At 42.2% G+C, this 16,659-nt stretch overlaps 1 protein-coding gene across 8 annotated transcripts in view; it reads left to right on the top strand.

Annotated features, from left to right (window-relative positions):
- Positions 1-328: 328 nt before the first annotated feature.
- LOC103553599 (zinc finger protein 134-like) overlaps positions 329-16,659 on the top strand; it is a 59,686-nt gene continuing 43,355 nt past the window's right edge. For 2 of the 8 annotated variants that reach the window (XR_011522474.1, XR_011522475.1), the window contains exons 1-4: positions 329-589; positions 3,122-3,248; positions 4,579-6,066; positions 10,984-11,166. Coding sequence is in view for 2 of the 8 variants with exons in the window: in XM_070558729.1 (XP_070414830.1) it covers positions 557-589; positions 3,122-3,248; positions 4,579-5,803 (1,385 nt within the window). In the remaining 6 variants the exon portion in view is untranslated. Of the gene's footprint in view, positions 590-719; positions 3,019-3,121; positions 3,249-4,578; positions 6,457-10,983; positions 11,167-13,452; positions 16,373-16,659 lie in introns of those variants that run through there. The other 6 variants (XR_011522472.1, XR_011522473.1, XR_011522476.1 and 3 more) reach the window with 5 other exon arrangements.

The following is a 16,659-nucleotide window of genomic DNA, read 5'->3' on the forward strand; positions in this document are numbered from 1 at the left end:
TGCTGAGCTCCATGCGGCCTAAAATAATGATTCTAAAAACTTTTGCTGATAGCTTGCAGACAACACTCCCCACACACGTGCGTGCAGCCCCTTGTTCAAGAAGTAGCGAAGGCCTCTCCCAACCTATCAGAACCCTCGCCGTGCTCCCGGGCCTTTGGGAGGGTCTAGTTGAGAGCTCTGGGAACTACACTACGCAGAGGACTCTGCGCCGAGAGACATCAGGATTAAGCCAATGAAGGATCAGGATAAAGACGGTTGTGTGCGTACGCATCGCGGGGGGGTGGGGGGGGGGCCGGTCGGGGGGAGTGGGGTGGGACTTCCGGCATTCCGCTGGTGGCGCTCATTTTGGCTGCTCGCGGGTCTGTTTTCGCTGGAGCGCCGGGTCGGGGCTGAGGGGACGAGGAGGAGGCGCGGGAGGAGGCGCCGTCCCCGCGGCCCAGGCGGCTCTGAGGCTCGGCGACGCCGCCCGGGGCCCCGCGCCAGGCCCGGGCCAGGGAGCGCCGCGCCCGGCGCCTCGTCTCCCGCCGCTCCCGGCCCCGCTCCGCCCCCGAGGCCGATGGCGGCGGCCGCGCGGAGGGAGCCGGCTCAGGTGAGCGCTCGGCTCCGGGCTGCCCCGCCCGCAGCGCAGGCCGAGCTCCAGCCCTCGGGCGGGCGCTGCTCCCGGGCCTGCAGCCCAGGCCCCGGGGCCGGGCTGCGGGCGAGGGTCCCGGGCGGAGGGGCCCCGGGTCCACGTTGTGTCCGCAGGGAACAGTGTGAGGTGGGGTCCAGCCTGGACTGGCAGGGGAGGGGCTGCTCCTTCAGTCCGAGGGGCTTCAGCCGGGAGGGCTGTGAACAGAGAGGGACGCGGTGCGTGTTGGGGTTTAAAAAGTTCTCCAAGAGCTGCTCGGAGAGAACGGACGGGAAGGGGTCGTGAGGACGGTGAGGTTCAGGGAGCGGAGTCTTCGTCCATAATAGAACTTGGAAGAGGCAGCGCTGAGGAGTGAAACACAGAGTCTAGGCATTCAGCCCAAGGTCACTTTGTCTCCAGGGCTGGGCAGAGGTACAGGGGAGATTTGAGCTCACTGAAACACCCCGTGGTTCCAGCTTCTGTGGCTTGCTTCTGCCCACCAGTCCCTGTGGCTGAAGAAGCATTTGTGGAACCTACACAGGGAAGTGGAGAGTGTGCCAGGCCCTCACTGATTCAGACGCCACCTATATGAGCTTTGGGATTCTGGTGTCCTGGGGCTCTTTGCGTTCTCCTAGCCCTTGGTTTTGGGGACCTGGGAGAAATCCCCTAGACTCCTGCTGAGGGCTGTTTGGAGGAGTTCCTGTTTCTGGCCACCAGTGGAAAGAGTTAGAGAAGATCTTCCCAGGAACAGGTACCAACATATGCAAATACTTGGTACTGTGGCTGAGCTGGGAACAGGGTATAGTAGGTCTCCTTTCAGGTAGGAGCAAAGAGCAGGGGGACAGGAATCAGTCTTGTAATGTGGTTGCCTGAGAGGCTGAGCATCTATTTTGGAGGTAATGGGAGATTTGGAACAGAGGAGGGAGGTGATCTTACTCAGGTGTGAACAGATTCCATCTGGTTGCAGAGTGGAAAACAGACTTTGGAGGTGAGGGAGGAGGCTACTGTAATAGTTCAGATGAGTGCTTATGGACCAGATTGGTGATTGTGGAGGTGGGAGAAATGGTTGGATTCTGGATCCATTTTTCTAAGGATAGTTACCCAGATTTCCTGATTTTAAGGGTAAGAAAGAGAAAGGCAAGAGTCAGAGATGACAGTAAAGTTTTGGTTCTAGCAGATAGAGGGATGGGGAAGCTTCAGGTGGGATAATCAGTAGTAGGAGTGATTTTCATGGGGATTATTGGGAGTTTTGTTTTTGGCCATATTAAGATTCTGAGGTATTTTGGAGAACAAATGAGTGGAGGCATTAAGTGGGCAGCTGGACCCAGAGGTCTGAGGAGGGGTTCAGCATGGAGACATCCAAAAGTGGTGGCTATTGTATGTTCCAGGGTGGAGCTGTGATTCATATTTAGAAGAGGAATTCAGGTCATGGTGGTAATGCTATTAGTGGGTCATAAAGAAGAGTGTGAGTTGTGAGGACCAGGTCTATTGCTTGGGCACGTGGTTGGGGTTATCAGCATCATAAACACACATGGGAGAGAAGTAGCTGTGAAAGGAGTATGTGTGGGGAGGATAGTCTTGACAGGTGGCAAAGACTTCCAAGGGGAGAGTAAACATGAGGCAGGTTTGGAGGCACAGGACAAATTGAGATAAGATGGATTTACTATAATTTTATGGTGAGCTTTGATGGGATTTGGGGAGTGTTTCAGTCTTGCTGGTGGATAAGGTCATGGGCAAATGTGCTCATCTGTGAGAATCACTATGCCTGGTGTGAGTACCAGTGTTGCTGGGCTTACAATGAAGGTTATGTGGAGAGAAGAGGATCGTGGCTGCTGAGGGGGCAGCAAATGCAGAGTAGAAGGGGAAGAGGGCCATGGGTATCTGAAATTCACATTTGGGTGTGTGTGACTAATGTTGAAACAAGGACTAGAGAGAGGCAGAGAGTCCTTCAAAGCAGCATCCAGGGTTCCCCCTGGTGTTGAGATCTGTTGGATGTCTTGGGTAGTGCTGGATCATGTTTGAATTTGCCAAGCTCTCTCAATGCCATGTGCTAAGTCCATGTGTGAGTCCAGGGAGATGACTCTGGTGTGGGGCAGGGAGTTGGCAGTGACTGTGGGAGGCAACTGTGGGGTCTGAAGATGTGAGAGAGGTGCTTGTAGAGAGAGAGCGAGCGTGAATTGATGGCCTCTGAGCCCTGGTACTGAAGACTTAAGGGTGATGTGTGACCCATATGGAAGACCCCAAGGAAATTGCCTGGAAGGAAGGTATGGGGCCCTGCAGTCCTGTCCCTGACCTTGGATGGCCTCTTTCTGCCTACCTGCCTGTAGTTCCTGAGGGCTGGGTACATTGATTAATGGAAGCATAAGGAGAGAGCAGCACCAGTCACATCAGTTCCTGGTATCTCCTCTAAGGTGAGGAGCTTGGGAGGAGGATGGGCATGGGGTAGATGTCAAGGGGATGGATTGTGTGTCCTCAGGAGAGAGGCTGTGGTTTCATCTGTCCTCATCATGACAGGGCAATGTGACTTGGGAGGATGTGGCTGTGTACTTCTCCTGGGAGGAATGGAGGCTCCTTGATGAGGCTCAGAGACACCTGTACCAGGATGTGATGCTGGAGAACTTGGCACTCATATCCTCACTAGGTAAGACTCCTTCCCCATGACCTAAGATAGACTTTGCCTTTCTGCTTTTCCCTAGGGGCTGCTCTGTCCTTACATCCAGACCATGGCACTCCTTCCTTTCCTAGTTCTGTGGGTCATTGCTGTGTTGGTAGGGCTGGAGTGTTTGTACTGCCCTCTTCTCTCTCTGCAGCCCCAATACCTGCTACCCTGAGGCCTAATAGGGAAGGATTTTGGGTAATCCTTCTGCGTAGTCTTGCAATCAGCCAGATGGATCCCACCTCACTTGCCCCCTCCCCAGCTGGGTGACTTTCCAGATCCATGGTACCTACATAGTTCAGGTTTTGTTCTTTTCTTCCAACTAACAGTTCTTCATGCCTGCCTGTGCTGGAAATTGCCATCACTGACATGGTCACTACTTACATGCACCTCAGGCTGTTCAAATAATCTCATCTGAGGTTATTTTTGTAACATTTAGTTTTCTTTCCTGTGGTCTGTCATGTGGTAAGTTGCTCTGGGCTGGCACTAGGCACTTACCTGTCCTGCCTTTCTCTTAGGACTTACATTATCCAAGTCCTGTATAATTGCTCAACTCAGGTTGGGAGGGGAGAGAGTTCTGGGTGCTTCATAAAATGGATATCACTCCCACCATGGCAAGATGGGCTAGAGGGGGCCTGGCCCTGCTGAGTGGCAGCTGAGGGAGGACATGACATCAAGGGTTCTGTTCACATTATACTAGGAACCTGTTCTAACTAGTGTTTTGGTGCCATTGCTGGTGGCCACACCTCATTTCTAACTCTCTTTCCCCGTTCTTTATACTTGGCCAACTTGTCATTTATATTCTACTTCTAGCCCCTGGCTGTTCCCAACTTGCCTGCCTTCACTGGTTACCCGTTCCTCTCCACTGCTGCCTCTGCAGTGTTCTCCAACATTGGCTCATGCATAACAGGTGGTGTGCATATATCCTTAATAGTCCTTGACCACCAGCTACTCATTTACAATCAGATTCTTCTGTTCCTGGACAAAAACTTCTGCACAGTGCTCCCATGGCAGCAGCAACTAAGGCCCTGCTGAAGGTGATTCTCAGAGGAATAAGTTGGAAACTCTGCCTGCCTCTCCCTCACTTTATGCGTCCCTTGCTTAATGCCATTCGTATTGTGAGGCCTCCCTATTTCTGTGACCTTTTATTAGAGTCCTAGTACTGTAGAGCAGCCCTTTATCCTCACTCCAACTCCCTCATCCTGAAAACAACCTCATGCATTCATTCTTTAGTATGTCAGACACATATTTGTGATGTGGTTGCCACTTGTCCCCAAAGACAACGTGTATTTCACTGGCATTTCTCTGTTTTCAGGTTGTTTGTGTGGCATAGAGAATGAGGATGCACCTTCTGGACAGAGTGTTTCTCTGGAAAGAATGCCACAAATCAGGGCTTCGAAGCCAGATCAGTCAACTCAGAAGGCTCATCTTTGTGAGATGTGTGTTCCTGTCATGAAAGATATTTTGTACCTGACTGAGCATCAAGGAATATATATTGGACAGAAATCTTACACATGTGTGGTATGTGGGAAACAGTTCTGTTTCCGTGTGGATCTTCACCAACACCAGAAGGAGCACAGTAGGAAAAAACCCTACAGCAAGGACGTAGACAGGGCCTCCTTTGTGAAGAGCTCTGGAAGCCATTCGTCATGGAATCCTTTCACCTGTCGAGAGGTTGGAAAGGACTTCTTGGTCAACGGGGGCCTTCTCCAGCACCAGGCTACTCCCAAAGCGATACTGAGTATACATAACAGTACTGAGCTTGAGGAGGCTCTTCACAGTGGAAAAAGTCCTTACAAGTGTGGTGAATGTGGGAAAGCCTTCCGCCGCAAACGTACGCTTATTCAGCACCAGAGAATCCACACTGGAGAAGGACTGTATGAGTGCAGTGAATGTGGGAAAACCTTCAGTTACAAGCACACATTTGTTCAGCATAAGACAGTCCACACTGGAGAAAGGCCTTTTGGGTGTAGTGAATGTGAGAAGTCCTTCAGGTTCAAATATAAACTTGTTCAGCACCAGCGTATCCACACAGGAGAAAGACCTTATGAGTGCAGTGAATGTGGGAAAGCTTTTGGGTGCAAATCCAAACTTGTTCGGCACCAGAGAATTCACACTGGAGCAAGGCCTTATGAGTGTGCTGAATGTGGTAAATTCTTTAGACAAAGTTCCAGCCTTGTTCAACATCAGAGAATTCACACTGGAGCAAGGCCTTATGAATGTGGTGAATGTGGGAAATCTTTTAGCCAAAGCTCCATCCTCATTCAGCACCGGAGAGTTCACACTGGAGAAAGGCCATATGAGTGCAGTGAATGTGGGAAATCCTTTAGACAAAGCTCTAGCCTCATTCAACACAGAAGAGTTCATACAGGAGCAAGGCCTTATGAGTGCAGCGAATGTGGGAAATCCTTTAGCCAAAGCTTCAGCCTCATTCTACATCGGAGAATTCACACTGGAGAAAGGCCTTATGAGTGCAGTGAATGTGGAAAGTCCTTTAGCCAAAACTACAGCCTCATTCAACACCATAAACTTCACACTAGGTAAAGGCCTCAAGAGTGCAGCCAACATGAGAAAGCATACTGTTAACAGTCTCCTCTGATTCAATGCCAAAAACTTCACAACCAGGATAATTTTCTGAATTTGGCAAATGTGGGAAAGCCTTTAGCCAAAGATCTAAACTCATTGAGCATGAGAAATACTGCATAAGCTATTGGCCTTAGATCTTCGGGGAATGTGCTATCTCTTTGTTTAGTGTGATGTCACTAGAGAGCCTCTGTGAGGAGCTGTCCGCCATGAGTTCCAGGTATGTGAGAAGTTTTCAGGAGCTGCATTTCATATTTTAACCTGCTCAGGACCCTTGCCATTGCCAGGTGCTATGGTAGAAGTTGTCTCACCTCTACCACCTGGCAGGTCCTTGTGGCATGCATCATTCACCACAGCATGCTCAGAGAAGACAGATGTTTGTGTTCTCTCTGACAGGTTTTGGTGTGGACCTGACCTACTTTGGGCCCAAGGACCCAGTCTGGGAACTGCTGGTGGCTTGTAAAGTTTTGCTTCCTTCATGGCATCGTTGGTCTTGTGTGATTTTTTTTTTTTTTGATAGATTTTCTAGTCTCCAAGTCACTGACCTTTGATCTCTTTGCGTCACATTGCTCTAGTTTGTGCAATAATAAAAGTCTTATTGTTTAAGTCACCTTTAATCTGAAGAAGTTTATTCACTGTATGGGATGGGTTGAAAACAGAATTGAGCTCTGCCAGTGTGAAGGGGTAGATAACTTTCATGAGGGCCTGGGAGGAGACAGTATGATGTCAGAGAATACGTCTCTCTACAGTTGTTGCATAATCTGCATTTCCATCTGTGGTAGAATAAAAAAGTAAATATTTGGTATTTGTCCAAGTTCCTGGCACAGAGCTTCTAAAACCCTTGGAACTTCCTGAGTGATAAGAGTGTCTTTTGTATGATAATGAGATGACTCAGGGTGGAGGCCAGTAAAGAGCTTCAGGATGAGAGCTGGTCACCAAACATTGGAAGGTTAGAACTTTAAGCTTCACCCCTGACATCTGGGGAGAAGGAGCTGAAGATAGAGTTCAGTCACCAATGGCTAATGATTTAGTCAACCATGCCGGTATAATGACACCTCGATAAAAATCCCTAAACAGTGGGGTTTGAGGAGCTTCCCTAGAGCCATGTAACTCCCTGGGCTCAGCAATCACTGCTGTAACATTTACTGCTCCTGTTGGCTAAAAAAAACTCAATATTTTGGTTAGTACTGGTTAGTCTACTAATTTCCACCACCTTCAAACCTCATGTCACTTAGTTGAGGAATGTCCAGATAATCTAGGACTTGTAGCCTGAGTTGTCCTAATTATCTCTAAATAGTTCAGTCCATCTACTCAAAGAGCTGTCATCACTGATCTATCCCTTAAAATCTTCCCAAATTCTGGTCAAGGACTTTACATGAATCCCTCAGCTGTCATCTGTTCTGGCACCCCCTTCCCCTCTTCTGTTCCTTGCCTGTGCAGTTTGGTATTCCTTGCTCATTATAATCACTAAAATCGTAAGAATGCCAAATAAATCTATCTATTACTTTATAAAGTTCCTCCAGGATTACTTCTGTCTATATTAACATTCTGCCACCTTTACACAGAATAGAAAATTATTTGATTCTTTTTTGACAACACCCTCTGCCTCCTAAATCTAAAATAAATCTCTTGTGGGCTCCATTCTGTTGAAATGGAAATGATGCCTCCCCTCAGTTTAGGGTCAATCCCTCCTTTAATGCCACCTAAGGATTACTTCCCCATGTCTTAGCTTCTGAGGGGTTTTGTTCTTGGTTTATCAAATTTCTTGACTAATAAGCCACCCACCACTGATCTTTAGTCTCTTAATCTCTTTTACAAGTAACATTGATAGATTTCGTGTACTTCATGAAATAACTACCCTTCACTCTATGATCTAGTACATTTTCTGTTCTACCATTTCTCTCCCTCACTCTTTATGGTTAGACTTCTATGAACTTTTTCTCTCTGTTTCTGTTACCTCAACTCCTGTGTAGTCATATGAGTGCATAATGATATTTCAGTCAACGATGGACTGTATTTCCCATGGTGGTCCCATAAGGTAGTACCATATAGCTTACTGTGTAGTAGACACATTTCTCAGAATGTAGCCCCATTGTTAAGTGACACATGACTAGTTCTCATTCAAATGAGAGTTTTTATCTTCACAACTTTGTCATTAATGAATTTCTAAACAATAATGAAAATCTAAGATTTTCCTTAAAGTTATTTTCATTGGCTTTTGACAACACTGATTTTTTTTGTGTATTCTTCACTGAATATAATGGCTTTAGAAAAAAAACGCATTCCCTTAATACTGTGAAGAACAAGAGCTCAATCCTCAGTCATTTCTCTCTTTGTGGTCTATACACATTCTCTTGGTGATCTTGTGCAATGACGTGGTTGTAAATATAAGCTCAAAACTTCCAAGTGTGTATCTCCTTCCAGAAATCCGGTGATAATTATCTAATGATCTATCTGCAACCTATTCCTGGACATCTAGTAGATACCACAGACTTAACGCCTTCACACTTCTCCTGAGCTTTCTTTTTTAAAAAAATTTTTGGGTAGGGGCTGGCCGGGTGGCGCAGTGGTTAAGTTTGCACGTTCTTCTTGGCGGCCCAGGGTTCGCCGGTTCGGATCCTGGCTGCAGACATGGCACCGCTTGGCAAAGGCCATGCTGTGGTAGGCGTTCCACGTATAAAGTAGAGGAAGATGGGCATGGATGTTAGCTCACGGCCTGTCTTCCTCAGCAAAAAGAGGAGGATTGGCAGTAGTTAGCTCAGGGCTAATCTTCCTCAAAAAAAAAAAAATTTAAACTTTATTTTTTTAGAGCAGTTTTAGGTTCACAGCAAAATTGATAGGAAGGTGCAGAGATTTCCCATATACCTCATGCCCGCACATGCATAGCCTCCCCAATTATCAACATCCCCCATTAGAGTGGTGTATTTGTTACAACTGGTGAACCTCTGGTGACATCACCCAAAGACCCTGGTTTGCTTTAGGGTTCACTCTTGGTGTACATTTTATGGGTTTGAATAAAGGTATAGTGACATGTACCATTATAGTTCAATGCATACAGATTAGTTTCACTGCCCTAAGATTTCTCCATATCATTGCCCTAAAAATTCTCCACCTATTCCTCCCTCCCTCCCTCTTAACCCCTCACAACCACTGATCTTTATACTGTCTCCATAGTTTCACCTTTTCCAGAATGTCATATAGTTGGAATCATACAGTATATAGCCTTTTCAGTTTGACTTAGTAATATGCAGTTAAGTTTCTTCTATGTCTTTTCATGGCTTGATAGCTCACTTCTTTTTAGTGCTGAATAATATTCTATTTTCTGGATGTACCACAGTTTGTTTATCCATTCACCTACTGAAGGACATCTTGGTTGCTTCCTAGTTTTGGCAATTTTGAATAAAGCCACTATAAATAGATATGTGCAGATTTTTGTGTGGACATAAATTTTCAGCTTCCTTGGGTAAATACCAAGGGATGCGATTGCTGGATTGTATGGTAAGTGTATGTTTAGATTTGTAAAAACCTGCCAGACTGTCTTCCAAAGTGGCTGTACCATTTTCCATCCCCACCAGCAATGATGAGAGTTCCTATTACTCCACATCCTCACCAGCAATTGCTGTTGTCAGTGTGAGCTTTCTTTTAACTCTGCTCTGGCCACAGCTTTCTAAAAATCTAAGGGTCATCCTTGACTCATTTTTCTCATACCTCAGAACCAGGCCTACAGAAAATCTGATTGGGTCTGCTTTCAATATACATCATGAATCTGACCACTTTTCATCACCATGCCTGCCCCCAGCCCAATTAGAGCCACCATCCTCTACCTCGGTTTCTGCATCTATCTGATCTTCTTTATCCTATGCTTATTCTTTTTCAGTCTATTCTCAACTCTCCAGCCAACATGACCCTTTCAAAGTATGAATCAGGTAATGTCCATCTTTTTTTTCCCCCTTGAGAAAGATTTGCTCTAAGCTAACATCTGTTACCAATCTTCTCCTCTCTTTTTTTTCCCCAAAGCCCCAGTACATAGATGTATATTCTAGTTGTAAGTCGTTCTAGTTCTGTGTGAGCTGCTACCACAGTATGGCTACCGACAGATGAGTAATGTGGTTCCATTCCCAGGAACTGAACCCAGGCCGCCAAAGTGGAGCACACTGAGCTTTAACCACCAGGCCATCAAGGCTGGCTCAGGTAATGTCCATCCTTGATCAAAACCCTGGAAAGGCTCCTCATTTTACTTAGAGAAAATTCCAAATTTTTACAAGACCCTGAGGAGCTTCACAGGTCTCTAGCCCATTTTCCTCTTGAACCTCTTTTAAACTCTGCCTTCCTCACTCATCTAGTTCCATGGGCATCAGCACCTGGCTTTGCATGTGATATGACCCTGGCTGATCCCTGTGCTTGTATCATATGCACAAAAATGCCACATGGCTCAATTCTTCACCTTTTTTCAAGTCTTGCCTGAAGTATCCACTTGTCCATGAGGTCTCCTGTTACTACCCCATTTAATATTGCACCCTCTCGTTCCCTGCTCTTCCCCAAATCCAACTTTTGTCCCCCCAGGGCACCAATCATCATATAGCGTGTTGTATACCTTATTCACTATTGTCTAATGTCTGCTTTTCTCAACTTCAATAGAGCAAGTTCTTCCCCCCACACACCTCATACATCACATACATGGAGAATAATGTGTGATGTACTTTAGGTGCTTTTTATTGAAATGTTTATTGAACGTTTCAATAAAAGTGTTTATTGAGGTATTTATTGAAGTAGGAAATAAAAGTTGCCTCACTTTCTTCATGTTCATTTGTAACACTTTGTCAATTATTACTTAATAGTTCTTTTCCTCTGCCTTCTAGGCTACAATTGGGCAGTGTCCTCAGAAATGAAAAAGAATCGTATTTGGGAGGCAAAATCCTCAGGTTGGCCAGAAACACAGTGCAACCTTGGACTAAGCTTCTTTCTCTTATTTCATATACCTTAGTGTCCTTGTCTCATCTGTCTTCTCCACCTGATACTTTTCAGACAACTTAACTTTGTTTTCCCCTAGATGTTCCTGCTTCTCTTTCTTTCTAAAGTAATTAATCACTACTAATAGCTTCTAGTAATTTGTACATTTTACAATTTTTTTTTCTAGAGATAATCTCCAGTCCCCATGCAGACACTGTCCCTGTACTTCCAGATGAAATGATAATCACTCCCCAGCAGGGAGATGAGATCATGGAACCCACACCTTTATCTCAGAGATAAGATGCCCCCTTTACACACATGCTCCAAATCTGACCACGACGCCTGCTGTCCCAGCACGGAATGACATTTGGTAAGTAGAACTTACTTTTATATAAAAGAGAGATTCTTAGAGAAATATGATATTGCTTAGAAAACATTTTAAGAAGTATTATGTGTAAATATAATCTTATTTCCTGAGGTGAGAACATGGACACAAATATATGCAGAAGGGATATTTTCTGAGGGTTCCCAAAAAGTGGAGACCCAACATTCCTGTCCCTGGGCTGTCTGACGTCTGTCCTCTGCCTTCTCTGTCATAGCCCTCTCTGAATTTCTGGGGTTAGGGAGCAGGAATCATCAGATAATATTACCACATTAAAATCTACATGTGACCTTGTGATTTAACTGGTGGTAAAGGTTCTTTGATATTCCCCTGATATTAGCAGCTGCTTTGAATCCATTGTAGTTTCTAAAGTCATTACCCAAACTCAACTCACAAGCAGTAATAACTTGGTCTGTTCTAGCCACCAAGATCCCAGTCAGAGGAGCTATTGGTAGGGATTATCCTGCCACTTTCCCAGGAAGTAAAATATGCTTCCTCATTGTGCCTTCACAGAAAGCAATTTGATCAAAGAAATGACATGGGACTTTATTTGTACATGAATGTCTGCATTTCTTAAAGGACATGTGGGACCAGAATTCACAGAATGTTTGTGTCCACGTTATTTACCCAAACTCTGTTGTTCTCCCTCCTGCTCAATTGAAATATATAGTTATTATTAAAATTCATTTTTATGATTTATCTTTATTATGATTATGATTCATGGGCAATCCTCATATCTCTTTCTCTTAGTTGAATTTGTTAATGAATTTTGTGTTTTTTTGAGGAAGATTAGCTCTGAGCTGACATCTGCCCCCAATCCTCCTCTTTTTGCTGAGGAAGACTGGCCCTGAGCTAACATCCATGCCCATGTGTGTTTTTTTAAAATTTTACCAGTTATTTCCTAAATTTTTCAATTGGTGTTATAAATCCTCTACTTTTTTCCTAAGGAATAATTTAACAAAGTTATGTGCATATATATAAAATAAATGTTCTTTTCTCCTTCACTGTCCCACTTCCCTAAACTCACGACACTGGGTTAATGATCTGTTATCAATTATTGTATATCCTTCCAGAAATGTTTTGATTCATTAGCATTTACTTTTCTTAATTAATCTGTATTTTACCAAGATTCCAATGTTTCCCAAACTTTAATGCCATTACACAATTTATTATATTTTAATAATTTATTGCCTATTAATGTAAATAAGTGAAATATTTTTACAAAAATGAAGACAGTTCTTGTTTGATGAATCCTAATTTAATTGTCTGGAAAACATCTAACATTCAGGTGGTATTAGATATAAAAAATTGATATCAGGGCCAGCCGGTGGCAAAGTGATTAAGTTTGTGTGTTCCACTTTGGTGGCCCGGGTTCACAGGTTTGGATCCTGGGCACAGACCTATCATCACTCATCAAACCATACTGTGGCAGCACCCCACATAAAATAGAGGAAGGTTGGCACAGATGTTCACTCAACAACAATCTTCCTCAAGCAAAAAGAGGAAGATTGACAATGGATGTTAGCTCAGGGCCAACCTTCCCCACAAAAAAATAAATAAAAATTGATATCTAATTAAATGTGGATAACGAAAAAAGACATTTTTATCTAATAATATTTTATAAACCAGAAAGATCCTACTCTTAAACCGTTATACACATTTTCCAACTGGGAAACCATAATTAATTCATTTTATGTTTCTCTAGATAAGGTCATGTGAGATTCCAATAAGACCATTTATTACTCAGAGTGAGGATGTGAACTTGAATTAAATATTTGGCAAATGAGTGTATTTTTACATATAAATGGTGTCTCCTTTTAAATTTATTATTCATTTGCCTGATAATTTCTAAGAAAAACCACATTTTATATTTGTTTTCTCTTCAGAAATGCTTATTTGTATAACTTTCAGTGTTAGAAAATATGTGATCATTTAGCTCATTGAGTAGGGTGAGCTCTTAGAATATAATTGATGGCCTCCCCTTTCCGTGGTTCTTATGTAAAGTATTTTCCATTATTTTGTGCATTTTTACATTGTAACTTTTTCATGCCTTTCATTTATATAAGTTGTATATTTTCACATATTCTAATAAGTTTAAAGTACTGTATGTCTTCTGTTTTATACATTGCTTAGTAAGTACTTAGCACAATCATGATTTCAAAGAATATATACACTCCCATAGGGTTTATTTGTTAGATTTAGATTTTTGTATTTATATACGTTTTTATTTTTAAAATTTTAAAGATTCTATTTTTTTCTGTTTTCTCCCCAAAGTTCCCTGATACGTAGTTGTATATTCTTAGTTGTGGGTCCTTCTAGTTGTGGCATGTAGGACACTGCCTCAGTGTGGTTTGATGAGCAGTGCCATGTCCGCGCCCAGGATTCGAACTGACGAAACACTGGGCCGCCTGCAGCGGAGCACGCGAAGTTAACCCCTCGGCCAGCCCGTATTTTTAAAATTTTAAAACGTATATAACTGTTTTTATTTGTCTGAATGGCATGCAGTAGAAATTTAGCTTTATTTTTCAAATGTATGTAAATATTTTAATAACATGTATTGAATAAACTTTCATTTTCCAACTAATTTTTAAGTTCATTTTTACTCACACTAAGTTCTTACTGTTTTTCATACCTGTAAATTTTTGTCTATCTTATATATAAAAAAATCTATCCAATTTTATCTCTCTCTTTCTATTTACCTGCACATCTCCCTACATATCAAATACTTTGCAACGTTTTGTACATCTGTTCATAATCTATTCCATCGCCTCAATTTTACTCTCTAATTATTGGCTAAAACAAGATATAATTGCATTTTTTTTAATAACTGATAGAATTAATCCTCGCATTAAACTCAATTTCATTTATTTCTTTTCTTTTTTACTAGCTCAGGAAACTTGTAAATATTATTATTTGGATATAAGTTACAGTATTTGAGCATACTTTTATTTATTTTGTGGATTTATTTACAATGTTAAAGCTTCCCATGTGGGACCATGGCTTGTTTCTGCTTTATTTAGATCTTTTTTTAAGTCATGCATTTTCTTTCAATGTTTCTTCTACATTTCTGTGATTTTATGGTTGAATCGCATAATTAAGCATATCTTTCATATTTTTTGCTCGTCATATTTTTAAACACCATCTCTAGAAAAAATTCTAAATTACTACTTTTAAAAATTTTTATTTTTCCTTTTTCTCCCCAAAGCCCCTTGTTACAAAGTTGTATATTTTTAGTTGTGGGTCCTTCTAGTTGTGGCATGTGGGATGCCACCTCAGCGTGGCTTGATGAGGGGCACCATGTCCACGCCCAGGATCCAAACTGGCAAAACCCTGGGCCGCAGAAGCGGAGCGTGTGAACTTAACAACTCAGCCACCGGGGTGGCTCCAATTACTACTTGTTAAACATAGCATTTGTATATATATTAAATACTAGTATTAATAAGAATTCATTTTATTTATAGCGTTTAGCAATTATGCACCTGCATCCTTTCTGAATGTTAGGCATGTGATTTTGTGATTTCCATAAATACATCCAGGACTGTATTTCATCTTGTTGATGGACTATGCCTGAAATATACTGAACAAAAATGGTGGCATGCAGCATTGCGATCTTATTTCTGACCAATTTTTAAGTGCTACTAATATTTAACCACTGTAATACAAAAAGAAAAAATAAAAGAAAGGCAAAACAACCAATACCCAGTAATTTTGGAAGAAATAAAAGTTGTGCATGAGGTGGTGTCCCCTTAGTAAACTGCATCTTTATTGCTAAGGCCTGTGACTGGGAGCCCAGGTATTACTCCTAAACAATAGATGTGTTTTGCCTGCCTGTATAGTGTTTTCATTGGAAGCTGATTTTTGTAAAAATTGAGAATATTGCAGAAACCAACCTGGATTTGTTGGTGTGATAATACAAGTAAAAAATTGCTCAGAGCAGAAAACACCAACCCACTTGGTTGGGTCTTGCGTTCTGTACTTTGCAACTCTACTTTTGTGGCTGGCTTTGCTTTTTTCACTTCCTTCTCCTGATAATGAAGACATTTAAATTGTTAGTGCTGGCTTAGGAAAAATGGTGAGGAAAAGACTAAATATGAAGAGATTTCAGTGAACGCTTATCTGAAAATAACAGGGTTAAGTATGCAAAATAAAGTATGGTGCTGTAGAGAATAAAAGAACAAACTTATAGCAAACGGTCAACAAACTCAGTATTTGTCAATTATTGCAACAAATACTTTCCAACTTTAATACAGACCTTTTCAAACATCTACAAAAGAGAAGAGGGTAAAGATACAAACCACATGAACCCATCACACAGATACAACAGAAATCACCCAGAGTCACAATCATTTTTAATCCATGAACCTCCCTCATCTCCCCTCCAGCAAATATTTGTAGGTTCTTGTATTTCCCTGTGGACCTCTGGACCCACCCATTAGGACATTCATCATGTACCTGTCACCTATGGGGTCCTACAGTCATATAATTATTGCCTCAATTTAGGTCATGTTCCACTTCTATTCCCCTTTTCTTTCATTATGTTTTTATTAGAAAGTTCATGGAGGAAAAGTTTAGATAGAAAAAAAGATCTTAATTCATTCCCCTTTATTTTCCCCTTTTTTAGTGTGTTGTTTTGGTCTTCTATCATCCTCCGAATGTAAGGTTATTTTTTAAAAATAGTGGTAGGGGCCGGCCCCGTGGCCGAGTGGTTAAGTTCTCACGCTCCACTTCGGCGGCCCAGGGTTTCACTGGTTTGAAGCCTGTGTGTGGACATGGCACCACTCATCAAGCCATGCTGAGGTGGCGTCCCACATGCCACAACTAGAAGGACCCACAACTAAAAAATACACAACTATGTACGGGGGGGCTTTGGGGAGAAAAAGAAAAAATAAAATCTTTAAAATAGTGATAAAAATGTATTTTTAAAACATGTTTATTTGTTTTAATTCTTTAATGAATTTAATTCTTTAATCACTATTTGATGCTGAAAATGTTATACGCTTTGCCACTGGGAATCCTTCATGTTAACTTTTGGGTCCTGTTTACATAACACCAGTGGTTTGGGGTGGCTCCTTTGTTTTCTTATACAGTAAGGAATTCTGAGATCATTTTCTATACCTTCTACCCTAGATGTGAATTCATTCATTTCTTTAGCAAGCTCTGAAATATTTTAATAAAATGGTATGTGTACACTATATGTGTGTGTATATATATAATTACAGAATTAAGATACCAATTATTTTACTCAATATTATAACTGCAATAATTTGCTCTTATTTTGTTCACATATTTTTTAATATAGAATATATGTTCAAATTATGGTGTTTAAAACACAATAGAAGTAATTTCTTTTGCCTAAACCTGAATTTGGCACACATTTAGGTTTATTTATTTATTTTTTTGTTTTTATGTCTGAGTTGTTTTATAATATTTTTGTGACCATATTTAGTTAGAACGTGTAAAAAATTTCAAACCAAAGTCATA

The sequence above is a fragment of the Equus przewalskii genome, chromosome 9 (genome assembly GCF_037783145.1).
Source record: "Equus przewalskii isolate Varuska chromosome 9, EquPr2, whole genome shotgun sequence".
Classification (NCBI taxonomy): Eukaryota; Metazoa; Chordata; class Mammalia; order Perissodactyla; family Equidae; genus Equus; species Equus przewalskii.